Source organism: Rhipicephalus microplus, unplaced genomic scaffold (genome assembly GCF_043290135.1).
Source record: "Rhipicephalus microplus isolate Deutch F79 unplaced genomic scaffold, USDA_Rmic scaffold_15, whole genome shotgun sequence".
NCBI lineage: Eukaryota > Metazoa > Arthropoda > Arachnida > Ixodida > Ixodidae > Rhipicephalus > Rhipicephalus microplus.
Genome location: NW_027464588.1, coordinates 16,965,596 through 16,983,981, shown reverse-complemented (window position 1 = coordinate 16,983,981; position 18,386 = coordinate 16,965,596). Strand labels below are relative to the sequence as shown.

The following is an 18,386-nucleotide window of genomic DNA, read 5'->3' as shown; positions in this document are numbered from 1 at the left end:
TAATAGCTCAAATAGTAATGCTACTGAAGTTCTATGGCATTATTTTTATTCCGCATATTTCGAGACGATCCACTCTAACTTCAACCGTTCTGTGTTCCTGCTATCACGTATTTTTATCATGACACCTACACAATAAGTATACAGTTACGTAGGTGTGAAAAAGTATACCGAAAGTGCATGAAGAGCTTACAGAATAGAAAGTTTATTCCGGAGTTTGAAAAAGGGGCTGTGGTGCATTGTTCGAGTGCTATCTCGTTTTGAACCAGTGTTCTTACGCAGACTTGGTATTGGGATTTGCATGGTCGAGGAAACGCTTCCGCGTTTTCGCGATGTCTACAATAGCTGCTACGATACTCCATTATGGACTAAAAATACAGGCTGGCTGTTATGCTTAAGCGTCCAGATTTCTTCCGCTTGTTCTTTTTGATGGTGTTGCTGCGCTGGTAATACAAGATTTGGAGAGGCTGAACCAAGGTGTAGGCACGCATAACGTGGAATTCTAAGAGCCTGAGACACCCGCGAAAATATAAAGCTTGCTGAACTTTAGAAATATTTCAGGTGTTTTACAGCCGCAACTTGCACTTAGAAATAAATCCATTTCAAGGTGATGGTGTACCCACAGTATGGCCTTAACGAACGTTTCGTAACAATATTTTGAAAACAGAGCATTCAAGAGAAACGAGAACTGTGAAATGCAATATCTTTGCCACATTTCGCCTCACTGAGGAGGACTAAAAGTGACATCTTATACAGAAAGCTGCATTCCGAAAAAAGAAACAGTACAAAAAATATACAGGATGCATTCAGCTTTTCTAGCGTCTTTAAACATTGCAAAGCGTCGTAAGTACAGCACTGGGTATAAGGGGTGTGGTATCGAGCCAAAAACAAGATGCAGTGGAAAAGTCTTGGCGCCGCTTCAATTTAACTGAACTTTATTTAGCTGTAAACATCTATGGTACGCTCACGGTTTTACATGAGTTATGATGCTTTGTTTGAGTGTTCACAAACTATGACGCTAGAATTTTCTTCTTGTGGAAGATGTCAAGTGCACATGCGTAAATGAGAGATCGTGATGGATGTTTTTTGAGAGCAGGTCTGCTGAAGACAAGTGTTTTGTCATGTATTTATTGGCGTTGAGGTTTGCGGTGCACAACAAAGATTACCAGTGCAACGGAGTGCAAAGACTGGCCAGTAAAGTACTGCTTGCTTGTTCTGTGTTCTCCCATGAAGAAAAGCCCGACAACAAACAGTCATTGCAGGATGCGTAGTCTTGCATATCGTCTAATTCAATCAGCAGTACACACAAACTATGGTAAGTTTAGAGTGCAGTTGATTGAGTATACGACTGACATTTTCATAAATGAAAAGGGCAAATATATCAAGCAACACCACCACAATCACCTATTACATCACACACTAGAATGTTGCTGAATACCGCCAAGTAACAAATGAATGCCTCTTCAATGGGACTTCCACAGACTATTCAAGATTTTCTAATGGAACACTACAACAGCAATGAAACATCACTTTTGAAATGCGTACAAGTTTGAGTTGTCTTGGGTGGGTCCGTCGGCAAAAGAGTCCACTGCTCAGAAACAATGAGCTTCATAGGAGCGAAAATGAAATAAAAAATATACGTTTAATATCTCGAAACAGTCTTCCGAGCTCGTGAGTTCTGGGTCACCCTCGGTGTGAGGGTTCCTCATCACAGGAATCCTCTGGACATGGTCACATTTCTGGCGACTAGTGGTATTTCAAAGCCTGTAGAGGACCCCACCGGAAATCTTGGCCTCCCACGCTTTGGAGAGGAGGCACTGTGTGTGCGCGTTACGGGATAGCGATTGCCACCTTCGTGGTGACATGAACCCTGGTGTGCCAGTGCGTATCGCACGTCGTACGTCACGGCTGTTGAATGCGTGAAGAGTCGGTTTGATTGATTGATTGATATGTGGGGTTTAACGTCCCAAAACAACCATATCATTATGAGAAACGTCGTAGTGGAGGGCTCCGGAAATTTCGACCACCTGGGGTTCTTTAACGTGCACCCAAATTTGAGCACACGGGCCTACAACATATCCGCCTCCATCGGAAATGCAGCCGCCACAGCCGAGATTTGAACCTGCGACCTTCGGGTCAGCAGCCGAGTACCTTAGCCACAAGACCACCACGGCGGGGCAAATAAAGTGTCGGGTATAGGTTCAACGGGGCTAGATACCGTGCGTGTACGTCTTACATTCAAGTCTCCGAAATGCTTACATTTCATCTTTAATCACCTTGGCGCGAGGTAGCGGCAACGCCCTGATAGTTGGGTGATACATAAATGTGCAAGTCAAGGATATTACATAGTATATGGTTGATATTTCCTTCGGCACCACAGACTTCACACGCCGCACAGTCTGCCTTCGTGAGTGAAACCGATAACCAAAGCCGAGATAGAAGAGAAGAATCTCCTCGACGTATTCAAGATAGAGGCCGTAGTTGCTGTGAATGCAGTCTCGTCATCTTACGGGTGGCGTGATCAACTGCGTTAGGCAAAGGCAATGTTCAGGCCTCGAAAATGACATGCAATGCCTATGCTTAAAAGCGGAATCAGAACGGCGTTCATTTCTTCGTGTCATGTGCGAGCCACCTTGTCTGCGGAATCAACGTGACTGACTCCGCGCTGCCCAGATAAAGCCACAAAACTGCAACTTTGTCGAATATCCGATTTTGTCACAATTTAACATTTACTGTTTCATATTGTGACTGTGAAATAAACTTCTGTCCATTATTGTATATAACACATAAACATACATACATACATACATACATACATACATACATACAAACAAACAAACAAACAAACAAACACACACACACACACACACACACACACACACATACACACATATACTGTGTCTTCTCTCGGAAAGTCAGAATTTGTCAGAACATGAATATTTGCTTCTGATTGAAACAGAACACAGTATTTCTATGGTGTCTTTCTGCACAACCATTTTATCAGGATAGCACAAAGACTCGTAACAACATCCCACACGTACAAATACACCATCTTGCAATGGTTTGAAGCTTACTCTAATAACCCCCATGGCTATGCGCAGAAGTGTCATTTGTTTCCTGATTCAAGAACAGCAAACTCTACTGTTTTTTGCTTAGAAGTGAAGTTTAACGCTGCGTTGCTTCTCCCGAGGTAGAAAAGCCTAAAGCATGGATTATAACAGCTCTCTCTTTTCTTTTTTTTACCCTTATGAGGTTGAAGTGTTTGTGCCTGTGAAACTGCAACACCCACAAACCTTTTGCTCTGCCCATAAGTGGAACTTTGTCATCACAGGGCACTATTATTCAGCTGTGGAAAGCAAACACGCAACTACTTGCTTATAAGAACAAATAGGCGTTGATCTTAAGCTGGCATCACTGATACGTCGCTTAAGCCTGCTTGATGAGGAATTACGGCGATAATTGGGAGAGTCAAAACGTTCATTTGCACATACTCGTAAAGCTGCGCGTTTCGTGCAGGCCTGGCTGTTTTTTATGCCAATGCTAATATTTTGTACTTTCTTCGCTCTATTTCTTTTGCCTTAAGGACACCGTAGATTAATGAGAAGCGCCAGATATAGAGAAAGCAAAAAGGCGAGGGGGGGAGATGATCAACGATACCACCACTTCATTTCATGCCAGCAGCCAAGGGCAACGAGTGCAAAATGGTCAGCATGGTCTCTTCTATATTTCCATTTTTTTTTGCCTCAGAGTGGCTAGTAGAGCACCAATCTAATATGAATGCAGTCATCACGTTTTGAATCCTCATTTTGTTGCTGCCGCTTGCGAGAATATATGCTTCTTTTGATTTTAGTTGCGTGTAGTTTACCTTGAACTGGGTTATATTGATGTCTTTATTTTTCTAACAGTTTTTTCTTTATTTTCTCTAAAGTTTTCTCTAAAATTTTTTCTTTTTTATTTGAGTAACATTAGTATTTTATTTTAACAATTTTAAAGGTGCTTGATCAATGTTTACTCCATTACGCATTTTTGTGCAAAAAAGTCCACAATTTATATCTTTACTAACTACTAAAACACGCTGCAGAAAACTGAAAACTTTGTTTTCTAATTCGTAAGTATGTATATACTGAAATTGTGAATGTATGAAGGCAGGGCTAATGAAGCTGCAAGATCATGGCATAAACGAGACCCATAACTATATAATGTAGTATATTTACGCCCAATAACTATGATATCAATATATAAGATGCCGTAGTGGAAGGATATAAAAATTTTGACTATCTGGTGTTCCTTAACGTGCACTACACCGCAGAGTACGCGGGCCTCTAACATTTCACCTCCATCAAAATGCGACTCTTGCGGCCAACATAGAACTCGCAACGTTCTGGTCAGCAGCCGAGCGCCGACTATTTACTATGAGTAATATTGCTACGAAATATTTTATTGGGGCATATTTCACAATTGCACTACCACTGATATTGGTACTCGTACGCAGCAATGCATCCTTACCCAAAAGAAAGAGAGTAGCTTGGCTACTTCCTTATTATTTATCTTGACTATTGACTATTTGGTCATGACAGTATTAACTACTTCTTCCCTGATTAAAATATTAGCAATAGAGAAGATTTGCCACTCAAGTTTTTGCTAACACTGAAGTGTTTAGCATGCTGTAATATCAGTAAAACGAAATATAGGCAAAGAAAAATGTTGTTCTTAGGTGGTTGTACACATTCTGTGTAGTGTCTGACAAAAGTGGGTGTTCAAGCTAATCAATATTTGATGATCAACTACAGGCAGTAAACATTCTTGAAAACCAATGAAAAAGACTCGGACGGGCGCCCCTCCATGTCTGTTTCGTAATTGTCTAAGAAATTTGGTGGAAGAGATAGGCTAATTGGTCCGTGTAGAGGGCCACATTCAAAGGAGAGACAGTCACGTATTAGGTACAGAATGTAGAGAAATGTAAAATAAAAATGAAAAGGTTTATTTATTTATTTACTTATTCGCAATACTGCCGGTCTCTACTGAGACTATAAGAAAAGATATCACATAGTTTCAAGCAGGAAGAATAATACTGACAAAATTCGAACGAGTGGACGAAGAGAAAGATTGTTTTTGGACTTATGGAAGCAACCTGGTGTGTTTTTTTGCACTGCTTTCTGTGCTTTAAATGCGAAACTCGATTTTTTTTTTACCGATGAATTCTTCAGCGGCGTCTCCAATATTTGTTTTCCTGTTCAAAGTGCTAACTACTGCAGAGGCTGTCCTTGCTGAAAACAAATGAATCTCTAAATACCTACACAACCATGTTATTTTAAGGGCTATAATGAACACTAATTTGTGTTAACTAATTTTAATAGATGAATGCTTCATTAAGGGGGAAAACTGAAAAAAAACTTCCTTTAATCGCCTACAGAGCAAATAAAATCGATCATGCTGCGTTTATAGCTTGAAGCTGGAACAAGAAAGAACATACTTCGAATAAGATATTACTAACGTTGACCATCCATAGATACTAATAATTAATCTGCGCACCTCAATTCTTTCGACTCACGGTGCTTTCGGAAAAAAAAAATGCGATGTTGAAAAATAAACTTGTACAATTGACTGTATACTTTCGGGTACGTGTAGGCTGCTGGTAGTGATATGCTGTATATTTAGAGGAAGTGTGTTCGAAATTTATCTAACTCTTCTAAGTGAAACACTGAAAACAAAAATAAACCGAATAAAGTTCCGTATTGTAAATCATAACATGCACGCCATACCAAACGAATGGCAGTCCGAAGTCCGAATGGATGGGTTCACTTTTTTTAGATGCGGAAGCATCTTATACTCGCGCCTTGTAGTGCGCCGTCCGCACCGCTTCTCGAACATTCGACAGCTGACGCGCGCGCATGCGCCGTCGTGCCGTCGCCCACTCTTCCACCATCTGTGCATCCCTTCCTCCTCTACACACCGCGCGCGCTTCACTCCTCCACCATCTGTGCACCCTTCCTCCTCTACACACCGCGTTCGACATCTACAATTCTTTTGATTTTCCAGTGGACGCGCATGTGGCGTCGCGCTTCGAGAACATTCAACAGCTGACAGTGCATGCGCCGTCGCGCTGTATATATACTCAAGGTCGGCGCTCGCTCGCTCAGTTGCCGCTCGTCGGTTGGTTTGTACGGCGCGTCGACGTCCAAGGTCGCGGTGAAATGAATTCCAACGAATCCACAAACACAATGATCAACGTCCCTTCGACCAGCGCCGCCCTTTCGCATACGTGTGTACGTGTTCACTCATTTAACACCCCCTCCTACAACCACGTTAACCAATTTAGCCATCGACCCAAGTAAGTCGCAATTGAACACCCCATTTCACAACCACGTTAACCAATTTAGCCATCGACCCAAGTAAGTCGCACTTTAACACCCCGTTAACCAATTATATGCTCCGCATCCTCCTCAGTGTTCCCCCGAGGGAAGCTGCGGGCAATGTTTTTCCAACTCCTTTCAAGCGAAGCACGTGAGGCACGATGATGGCTGTCATACTTCAACATTACCCAGTAGGTTTTCCTAAAACGAGCTGAGACGGGGCGGCGTATTTGCTCTAGCAAGTTGTCTACAGCATCTGTTGCCGCTAGGCTGAGAGTCCGAAAGCTAAAGCGAAGACTGGGCAGCCATCTGGTGTCCTCTATTTACTCCTTGTTTCCAGCGCTAAAATATAGCTGAGGAACGGGCAAACAAACGGATATACTACCCATGCCTCGATGTTCTCTTAGGCACAGAGCGTGAAATGTAAATATTCAAGCCGACGGAGAAAGTCTTACATTGGCACGTCGATAGAATAAATCGTCACTACATTTGCCGGTTCACTGCCTGGGGGAGTCTATTTTCAACATTTTTGGGACGATCCTGTTTATTCTTCCACTAGATGGTAGTTTTGGCATAAATTTCGACGGGGGCAAAATGTGGATCCGTATGCGAGGCTATTCTACCACTCCTTGTCCAATGTGGGCCTCCTAGTAGAAACGAAATATATATAGAAAAGACTGACCATGTGATCGCGTACGCAGGATAAACTGTCCATTGAGTTAACCAAGGTTTAAGTAGGCATAAAATACTGCCCGTTAGCAAGCCACTCGAAGAAACAACACATAAATAAAGCCTACTAAAACACCCTTCTAGAAAGTGTACAAAATAATCATGAATGATCTTTGTTTTTAGCTTCTGGCACGCATAAACAGGAATGAAACCTTATGGCGTGAAAACGAAAGGTAATGTTCGAACACGTCATAGTCTCTAAACGTCTGCATTGATGAAAATCTCATTGAAAGGGCATATTTTTGTGTATACTTTTGATAGAAATTTTTAAATAATTCGGACCCTTTGAGACATGAAAAGAAGCAGCTATAACGTCTTCTATTTAGCCACCTATGACATTTTCACTTGGAGCTTCGTATTTTGGTAGTCAAATGCACTTTTTATTAAAGGATTTGACGTTGGAGTTGTTAAGGTGTCAATTGTTTGGACTTTTGCATTGCGTTACTTTGAATTTTGAGGCGTGAACAACAGTGTCTTGCTATGTATATTTTGCTAAATATGCACCGATGAGATACAACGTTATGGTATGTTTATTCATGTGTCGTCTGTTTTATATACATTCATATCCTCATTTTCCGCCGAAAATCTGAAAGATATGTGGTTCCTTGCTTTGCCATGTACGGTTGGGGCATTGCACCCGTAACCCACTGATGCTTCTTGATTGAATTTATATGCCAGTGCGTGCAATACCATTAGATTTTATGTAGTCTGCCACGTTTCTCACTTGAATGTAGGTTGATAGTTGAAAAATTCGTAAACAGGGTTTGTGCGCTCGTGTGGACGTTTCGGCAAGTTGCCATATTTCCTCAAGGCTTGAAGAACATTAAGGAACACAAGCCTACTTGTCGAAACGATGGAACGAGCACACAACCCCCTGTTGACGCATTCGCTTTATCCACTACATAATATTCACGAGAAATCAGCTTGGCCTGCTTCGAGCTTTGTACAACGCAATGAAATGCACGATGGCCCTTCAGCTAATACAATTAGCGGCTTTTTTGAGGTCGTTGAGTGAATTACCCCAATAATGGCACATACACATGTGGAATAATTTACTTAAATTCGAACTTATATACAACAAGACTAGAAGATACAAGTTGCACAAGTTCATCGGAAAGCACAAAACTAGCTCACAAATCAATAACTGAAAGTTTACATTATTTTACAGGTACTCATCTGTAACCAGATGGAATCTGCAACTTTAGCAAAGCAATAGCTTAACTTAAAAAAAAAACTTCAAGCGGTATTCTGACTACTTCACGTTTTCATTACTAAAAAACAGCTCGAGGAGGTGCAGACACTGGTATGTATTATGCGTAACAGATGTACCGGTTTAGCCTGACACCTCACATAAGACAAAAACCTGTCCAACATTTATGTCTATATATTGTAAAATGCACTAGATGTTTTTATTGCACTAACTGTTCTGCTTACAATAAAATGAATAGGGCCTCGGAGAATACATAATGCAAGAAAAACATCCAAAAATTGTTTCCTTTTTTTCTTTGAGTTTTGCATTGCCCTGTTAATATATATGATGCGATAGCCTACTTTATTAGCATCTTATGCAGTCGAGTTTTTATTCCAAGCAAAATATGTGCATAATTTGTTGTTAAACCAACTATTTGCGGACTCCTTCCTTCTCTTTTCTGGTCAAAAGAACTTCAATGTTCTTCGGTTCACATCCACCCAGGTGGTCTTGTGGTTATGGTGTTCGAGTGCTGACGCGAAGATTGGGAGATGAAACGCAAGCAATGGCGACCGCGTTTAGATGAGAGCGGAGTGGTAGAGGTCTTTGTACTTCAAGACATTTGCATGGTAAAGCATTCAAGATGGACAAAATTCCTAGAGTTTCGTCGCTATGGTGATCTTGATAATAGGGAATTTTAAAATAGCGCACTGCGAGCCCTTACGATGCGGTCGCTGCCACTGCGCAAGCGTCGTAACGCGAGTCGGCGTCCGCGTTTCCGGACGCAGAAAATTTGAAATTGCGTGCTGCGATCGCGGCCCGTATGTGGCCCGCTAGCGCTGTTTTCGAGGCTACGGTATCACAGCGATCGTGCATTGCGGTTTGCAGCAGAGCAGACGCTATTCTAAAACTCGCATGGCACCCGCTACGTCAGCAACGCCCGCAGCGCTTGCAAACGGTATTCCAAAACACCCTAACGACAATGTGATCTTGGAACATAAAGCCCTAACAATTATTATGATTTTTTGTGCACAGGTGTCGTGTACGACCATGCTGGCTCATCTGAAGAAGAGAAGCTCCTGTGGCAGATGCTCGACCAAGTCAACCTGAACGCCAGCGACGATGGAGAGAAGCTAACGTCAGTGGCTGGTAACACAGGCACCCAGGAGTTGGCCAACTCTTCTAGCAGAGCACCACACCTCAGCCTGGCCATTGAGAGACTCGATCCAGAAGACACCTTCCAATCGGCAAAGAAAGGTGAATGCTCGTAGCATCACTAAGTTTACTGCAATAATAGGCGCAATAGCCTGCCACTACTTTTACCATAAATTGCATGTGTAAATTTCAAAAGAGGCGTGTCAAATAAACCAAAAGCCAAGAGTGAAGGAAGTCAAAGCATTCGCAGATATCGTGGAATTTTTCACAGCGCAACGGGTTAGATACGGACACAGAAGGGATACAGCGCTGAAAGGAGCTCCGTTTACTAGAAACATGCTGCATCAGAATCGCGAGTTGGGCGAGTTGGTGGATGGTCATCCATGATAATCTACGATGAACATCCAAATATTCCGCAATGACCATCCACGAACTCGCCCAACTCGCGATTCGGCTTCAGCATGTTTCTAGTAAACGGAGCTCCTTTCAGCGCTGCGTACCTTCTCTGTCCGTATCTAACCCGTTGCGCTGAAAAGCATTCCACGATGAACATCTATTACCTCACCCAACTCGCGATTCTGCATTCGCATATACGTTGTCTATGTGCGATACATTTGACTAAGACGGAATGAACACTACCTTTGTACGCACATTTCATTCCTGCTCGTCAATATCTGCATGCCACGTGATTCATCGATTGCCCGCGTCCATTTATACACACTCGTGGCTGTTATCTTATAGTATGCCCCATGTAAGGAGCGTTGTAGGGCTTACCATTTGGAAATACAAGTTACTGTGGTGGTATAACTAGCACACATCTTGCTTGTAGTTACAAATTTGACAAAAGATACGTGTGTGTTTGTCTGTAACAAACCTTCGAAGTGCAAATAAATTTTAGTGCACATAACATAAATGTTTCGCACGAGTAAGCACATTTGCAAGCTTTCCGGCTGTGATCGAAAGAAATGTCGTAAGGGTTGATTTAAAAACCTAAATTTTTAAGACATTGGCCACAGTCTTAGTGCGTGAAAAGAAGGCCTGATAAGAAAACCACTTCGTTTGTTATTCTGATATAATTAGGAAGAAACACTTTGAGTTTGTCGTCTCCGCCTACTCTCATTGTATGAACTCCGTGACCCAAATTAGTATTATTTTATTTTTTTTCCAGTTGGCGTCAATAGCAGTGTTGCGGGCAAACATTCTTTTATTGCAATGATGAGCGAAGTTCACCCGACTCAATCAGAAAAAATGCAAGAAATTCAAGTGCTTTTGGGTGCCATGGGACATAACGTGATGCATTATCAATGAAAGTAAAGAATAGTTCAACTTAATTTTTACTTCAATATATACGTTCATAGAATGACATAATATTATAGAGGTGTTAGTTCAAGTTGCATGGTCTAGGATGTTTTATCTTTGTAAACGTTTAGCTATATTTAGAGGGCATGATTAAAGGGCTCGTCAACAGTTGCAAGTTCAGAGGTGAAAACATAGTGTCTTTCTCAACTTGACTCCTTTTTCCACAAGCGCTACCTCCTTTCGCCACTCATTTCTGATGAAACACGTGGAATGTTGGCACTAGGTGTTTAGCCAGTTATGATTTCGCGCATTTCGACCACACGCTGCTCCTTGTGCTTGCGCAGTCGCAAACTCAGAACATGAAGTGAAATGAGTTCATCGCGCGTGATAGTCACGCAATAAAAGGAAGAACGAGCATGTGACTACTTTGCAAAGCATTGTATGACACAATTCACAGCAGATTTATCACCTATATTGAACAATTGAGAGCTTATTTCACCCTGATGCCACATGATCAAACTGCAAAGACCGCGAACTGTGCCGCGAAAAAGGGAAATTACGGGAGATAATAAGATGGTTTACTGTTCTTTAGGAGGCTGTTTAGGAGTTCTCTAATATAGTCTCGGTACAAAAATAGCAGTATATCTGACTGCATATATAAAATGTTCTCTGTATTGACGCCTAAAGTTTTTCGTGCACTTATTATGGCGACAGAAGTAAAACAAGCGTAAGCGTTACAGTGTAGATAATCTTCTTCGCTTGGGCATACTAATATTTGTAATCATCGTCATCGTGTTGTCTCACCATGTGTTCGGTGTTTGGCTCGTGCGCCTGTGCTGCAATCACAACAATCGTTTTGTCATACCTGGCGTCGTCTCGCAAGTGACGGAGGTGCTGAGATGGTAAATAGGGGCAGTAAATTCGAAATGGCGAAAATTGTCTCTGATGTGAGGTGTCGCTTCAGGATCTAGAAAGCAGCCTCACGAATCAAATTATTCTTGTGGTTTACGGAAATAATTTTCTATACTAATGAAAAGGAAGCTCCCAGCCAGTCGAATCGATTTAAACATGTGTATCGTATACAGCCATTAACTCTTTCGGAGAGCTTAAGCATAAAGGTAACTATTATTTAGGAGAGCTTAAGGTAAAGCAAGCTAATAAGTTAATGTTGATTGTTAAAATGGCAATCTATAAACCTGGTAGTGCTACTTTCGTGCCAAGAAAGGCCCTATTTTGAAATAAAATCATATTTTAGTGTTATGCATCGGGTTCGTGCCCTTCAAACTACCCACCTAAAGAAGCGATCGAGTGGACCGTCTTACGTCACTGTCGCCGTGCACAACGTTGCTCGGCTTTTCTGCGCTAGAATAGCAGACTGAAAGAAGCGGAAGCCACAGCAGCAACAACGCCCATTGATCAATTTCCTGCCATTGGCATCGAGATTGCAGGCGCATTTCTTATAACTGAGTCCCGCTAGATGGCACCGCTTGTCCGGTGTAACCCCACGAAAATTCAATTTTGGAACCACTCGCGACATCACCCGTGGTAACGTCCGGCGGTTCTTTTTTGCATGAATCAAACAGAAACGAACAAGCAACAATTCAAATGCGAAGCATTTCTTAGCGAACTTCAACGACTTTGTGCGTATCTATCTATCTATCTATCTATCTATCTATCTATCTATCTATCTATCTATCTATCTATCTATCTATCTATCTGTCTGTCTGTCTGTCTGTCTGTCTGTCTGTCTGTCTGTCTGTCTGTCTATCTGTCTGTCTGTCTGTCTGTCTGTCTGTCTGTCTGTCTGTCTGTCTGTCTGTCTGTCTGTCTGTCTGTCTGTCTATCTATCTATCTATCTATCTATCTATCTATCTATCTATCTATCTATCTATCTATCTATCTATCTATCTATCTATCTATCATCTATCTATCTATCTGTCTGTCTGTCTGTCTGTCTGTCTGTCTGTCTGTCTGTCTGTCTGTCTATGACATTTAGCTCTCCTGTCCGTTTGGATATTGAGATTAATACCAAAATTGGTAGGGCATAACATGACGATACAAAGTATAAGTGACTAGTTATAACATAAAATTCAGGACAAGTTTGTCATGAATGTCATGATTTGCATGTCATGGTCTTGCTGCTCCTGCGGTGCTTTTGTTCACATGACACATCACAAAGTTTGTATCGTAAAAAATATCTGCATGGCGAACACGAGTGACACGCCTTCACGTTGAAATTGTGACATGAGTGTTGTGTAAGAACATGCATGACTACATTCCACACTCATGATGCGCTCGCGGTCCTTTCCATGGCTTCAATTACACCGAATTTGGCATTGCGGGAAGTGAATGGATGTCGAAGGTATAAAACTGACGCAAACATGGTAATCATGACATCTGCGTCATTGAAGAGCATGACTAGATACCACGCTCATAATGCGCTCGTGGCTATTTCCCCAGCTTCCCATACACCAAAGTTGGTATTACACGACATGAATGGATGATAAATAATTACGACTAGTGTGGAAATGATATAGAATACATGCGCGTCATGTAAGAACATGACCACATGCCACTCTCATAAAGCGCTTGCGGTAGTTTTGCTACTTAACATGCACGAAATTCGGTATACGTGAATTGAATGGATGATGAAGGTATGCGACTGGTGCAAATATGGAAATCATGGCATGCATGTCATTAAAGTGCATGACTACATACCACTCTCAGGATGCGCTCGCGACCGTTCGGCTAGCTTCACATGTACTAAATTTAGTCTTACGTGATGCTAATGGACGATGACGTTAGATGACCCGCCCAAACATGGTAATCATGACATACATATTATGTACACTATGGCTACCTGCTGCCCTCTTAGCGCGCTCGCGGTCATATTGCTAGCTTCACATATGCCAAACTTGGTATACGTAACGTGAATGGACGATTAAAAAAGAATGCCAGGCGCAGAGATGATAATCATGGCATGAAAGTTAGGAATATGGCATAACTTACGTCCGCCTCGTAACATTGTGCTGATTTTAAAGTGGCATATCAACCTTCCCGATTTGTTTTTCGTAAATCATCGATTCGCACTGTACGTGGGATTTGCAAATTTTTTATAGGATGATGTGCCCATTTTCCGGCCTTGTTTTTTTGACGGAAATATGTCACCGGGGTGTTGGTGGACCCGGCAAACACTTTTATTGTAAAAAAAAGTTTTCGATTGTTGCAACTTGTGAAAGTCCTTAACATCAGCTTTATTAAATATCTTTTCTTGCAGTACCTGTCATAATTGCGCCACTATCGCTATAAAAGAAATCACTGCTTCTCTTGCGCCGCACGTTCTACGATGTACACAGCTGGTCCTAGTGTGGTGTGCACCGGACGTGGTTAAATTCAAGAGAATATAAAAAAAGGCAACATCTAAGGGAAGTAAATTGCACTTTAACGACCAATGCTGACGCCTGCGTTTGCGAATGCGATACATATGAGCTAGGCCTAGTAATTGAGACCTGATCCACGACAGGGCGTCTGCACTTCTATTTCTCCTCAGTTTACCTTCATAGTTTTTGCGAAACCGGAGGCCGTATAATCCTATTATCGGTTTCTCTGATATAGGCGGTCTTTCGCTGTTACCTTCTTAAAATTAACTACAGTGTTTACTTCGGAATCATAAAGGAGCTTTAATATGGCCACGCTATTCGTGACGGTGCTGAGATATTTTGTTTAGATGGCTATTATTAATACAACTGCGCTTCTTCGAAGTTCACCAGAACAAACGATGGGATGAAAGAACTATGGGAACAAGTCCAATTTTTCTTGTTTTTTTTGTACTGTCTATTATTGTGCTGATGAACTTCCTAAATTTGCAGCAACTTGCCGAGGCAAAATTATTTTTAAGCAAATACAAGTAGCGCATCTTACAGCCTCTTGCGCCCCGTATTAAGGTATATTTTAGAATTCGAAAAGATATTCCTGGCTTCTGGTTCAAATATATGAAAAACTGTCACAGTGTGGTCAAACTTTCAGTAGGGAAAAACAGGTTCTTCTTCTGAGCATTCCACAAGTGTATTAGAAAAAAAGGTTCACTCATAGTATGCTAGTTGAATTAGTAATTCGTGTAACACAGATACAGATACATACATTGTCGTGATTTGTTTGTTCTTGCATTCGAATGAATCACAAACATTGTCATGTTCAAACTTTTCAATTATTGCCATACACAAAAAATAGAAGGTAAATGCTACTGATAGAAAAGTTTCCAAAGAAGACCTTACAAAAAGCGGCTCGTGAGCTGCTAATTAAGCTTAGCATCATATGTTTGAGGAGTGAACCCTTCCGGTGGAACAAGAACTAAAGCGGATATGACTCTATATTTGGCAAAAATGAACAAGGGTTTATTGACGCCTGCGCGAAATTTGATGTAGAATAGCTTTGATGTGCCCCCTAATGGCAAATGACTCGCAATGAGACAATTTTTTCAAGACTGAGCTCAAGTGAATGCCAGGTAAACTGGCATTCTTTGAAGCTTAAACGAATGAGCCGTCTAATGCCAGCTCGGTGTGGTTAGGGGTACAATCTCGTAAGACTACACTCGTCAACACCTCCATAGCCGTGTACGACATATTAACCTGAGTTCAGGAATGTCCTATACGGCTATTGCATGCTGTCAATTTTGTTCATTTCGTTGTCTCGAGGCAGTGTACAGACTCCTGGAGAAAGGTGTTGTCGCAGTGCTGGGACCACGGAAGTCAAAAGCGGCGTCGCTGGTCGGCAGCGCTTGCGCTGGACAGCATGTGCCACACATCATCTTGTCTCGGGAATTTCAGCCCAATGCCGGCGTCAACGCGGCGTCGGTGTCTGTTAGCATGGCACCTCCTCACAGCGAGTTGGACAAAGCGCTCCAAGATTTGGTGAAAGCTCAACGTTGGAAGAGTTTCACGATTGTCTACGAAAAGTCAGAGGGTGAGTGCAGAGTCGAATAATTTTTCGTTTCTTTCTGTTGGCGAATACTCATTGGCAGCCTGCCCACGTGCTTCTGTGAAATCTCAGTATTTTTCAACACTTCCAGATCACCGTGAGCAAATATGCTGCCATATATGCATACCGGTACAATGTCCACAATAAAGGGCATCATTTTTTTAAATGAAACAAGCTAATGTACGCTAGCAATCTGGGCACTCGATTTTCTTGAATATGGTTCGTCGGTCTCACATCGGCAAAACGCAGTTCTGTATTTCACTGTATATATCAGCTCGCTCATGCATTCACCTTAATTTGCTCTTATGTAACCGGATAAATGACTATCAACATGTGCGACGAGACACTACCAGTCGGGAAAATAGGTATTGCACTCCGTCTGAGCAGCTGAATTGCTTGTCCACGAAGGCTCATTTTCACTCACTGTTGCCAATGATTATAAAGAAGGGTTGAAACATGTCGCTTTCACACACTAGTTCCAAAAGACGAAAAGAGTTTCTGGCACAGAACGTTTCAGAAGTCAGGTAAAATCTTAGTCATATCCTGGTAACTTAACGATTGTTGTGGTTTAACATCCCAAAAACATCATATCTTTATGAGAGACGCCGTTTAGTGGAGGGCTCCAGAAATGTAGACAACCAGAGGTTACCAACGTGTGCCTAAATCCAAGCACATGAGCCTAAAGCATTTTTGCCTCGATCTAAAATGCGGCTGCGGTGGTTGCGATTTGATCCCGTGAAGACAAGCAGCCGATCACCATGGCGGGTCGATATGCTGGCTACAATACACGCCAGCAAGCAGCAAAGCCAGTCAAATTATGATCGTTTCAAGTCAGTTCGTTGTCTAGCGAAAGCGGCCCTATTCTAAATGGTCTTCAATATAGACGTGACGGCGCTTAACCGGGATTTGATGTGAAATAACGAACCGAGGTTAAGGATGTCTTATATATAGTTTAAATCAAGGAAAAGAAATGAACATGAGCCGGGTGCGTAGCACGTAGCAGGATAACCACTGGTAACTTTTTTCAACTCCACGTTCACCCAGTGCAGATTTCCCAGTGCAGACCATCCACAAGTGCCATGAGCGTGCATTTGCTCTTCTTTTAGATGCGGAAGCATCTTATACTCGCGCCTTGTAGTGCGCCGTCCGCGCCGTCAGCACCGCTTCTCGAACATTCGACAGCTGACGCGCGCGCATGCGCCGTCGCGCCGTCGCCCACCATCTGTGCCGCGCGCGCTTCTCCTTCGAGAACATTCGACAGCTGACAGCGCATGCGCCGTCGCGCCGTCACCATCTGTGCCGCGCGCACGCTTCTCCTTTGAGAACATTCAACAGCTGACAGTGCATGCGCCGTCGCGCTGTATATATACTCAAGGTCGGCGCTCGCTCGCTCAGTTGCCGCTCGTCGGTTGGTTTGTACGGCGCGTCGACGTCCAAGGTCGCGGTGAAATGAATTCCAACGAATCCACAAACACAATGATCGACGTCCCTTCGACCAGCGCCGTCCTTTCGCATACGTGTGTACGTGTTCACTCATTTAACACCCCCTTCTACAACCACGTTAACCAATTTAGCCATCGACCCAAGTAAGTCGCAATTTAACACCCCATTTCACAACCACGTTAACCAATTTAGCCATCGACCCAAGTAAGTCGCACTTTAACACCCCGTTAACCAATTATATGCTCCGCATTCTCCTCAGTGTTCCCCCGAGGGAAGCTGCGGGCAATTTTTTTATACATGTGATTTCTTTTGAGCAGAGGCAGCGAATTCAAACTTGAAAGATTCGTAAGCAGTCGGACGCAATGGTTCATTGTTGGAAGAAGTATGCAACGAACGGGATGCGTATGGGCGATAACGTAGCCACGAGTACATTATATTCTAGGCAGTGTAGTGCCCGTCATCTAGTTGATGTTCTTCACCAAGTCCTGACACAGGGTAAAACAACAAAGTGTGATGGCTAGCATACACTGTTCATCATTCTTTTACGAAAGGTGCTCTATTAGAAAAATAATTGATTCATACAAATGATTGAGTGGTGGAACAAAAAACTTCCAGAATATTTCACTTTTCTATCAACTGTTAGCGCTGGGAAACGCGGGCTTATGATCATGCAACACGGTAATATCGAGCACAAGTCAACACAGGATCAACACAAGCAAATCAATTATGGAAAGTGAGTGAAATGAAAAGAACAATTGACATAGAGGCCGTGTGACCGAAGGACTAGGTATTTCACTTGAGTACTTCTACAAACAGCTTCGCTTCAGTTGTGCTAAGTTGCGAGGAATCATATCGTACAAAACATCTTCGACAAAGCGCGCATGCGCGTCAAATAGGTGGCCGTATGAAGCATTAGGTACTGCCATCGCAGTCATCTTCACACGCGCATCAGTCCCCGCCCAGTGTTGCTATGTGCACGTGATGTCCTTTTCTTTTTTTTTTGTTTTTTTTAATTTTCCTTTCCGTCAACACACAGTGCAGAACAATACCTACAAGCACCCGAGTTACAATACGGATGAGGACACGAAAAACAGGAGCATTCTTACTGTTCGGGTTCCGAGCACTTCTGAGCACGCAGCGTGCGCATCATCCTGCTTCGTATAGTCACGATGGCAGGTCCGCTCGAGGCCTGAGAAAGAGCACGAAAGGAACGTGCTTCTGTTGCCATCACCAAGCATCGTTCA

At 42.6% G+C, this 18,386-nt stretch overlaps 1 protein-coding gene across 1 annotated transcript in view; it reads left to right on the top strand.

Annotated features, from left to right (window-relative positions):
- LOC119186747 (glutamate receptor ionotropic, kainate 2-like) overlaps positions 1–18,386 on the top strand; it is an 83,014-nt gene that overhangs the window by 29,354 nt on the left and 35,274 nt on the right. The window contains exons 2-3 of the mRNA XM_075883175.1: positions 9,304–9,525; positions 15,421–15,684. Coding sequence (XP_075739290.1) covers positions 9,304–9,525; positions 15,421–15,684 — 486 coding nt within the window. The remainder of the gene's footprint in view (positions 1–9,303; positions 9,526–15,420; positions 15,685–18,386) is intronic.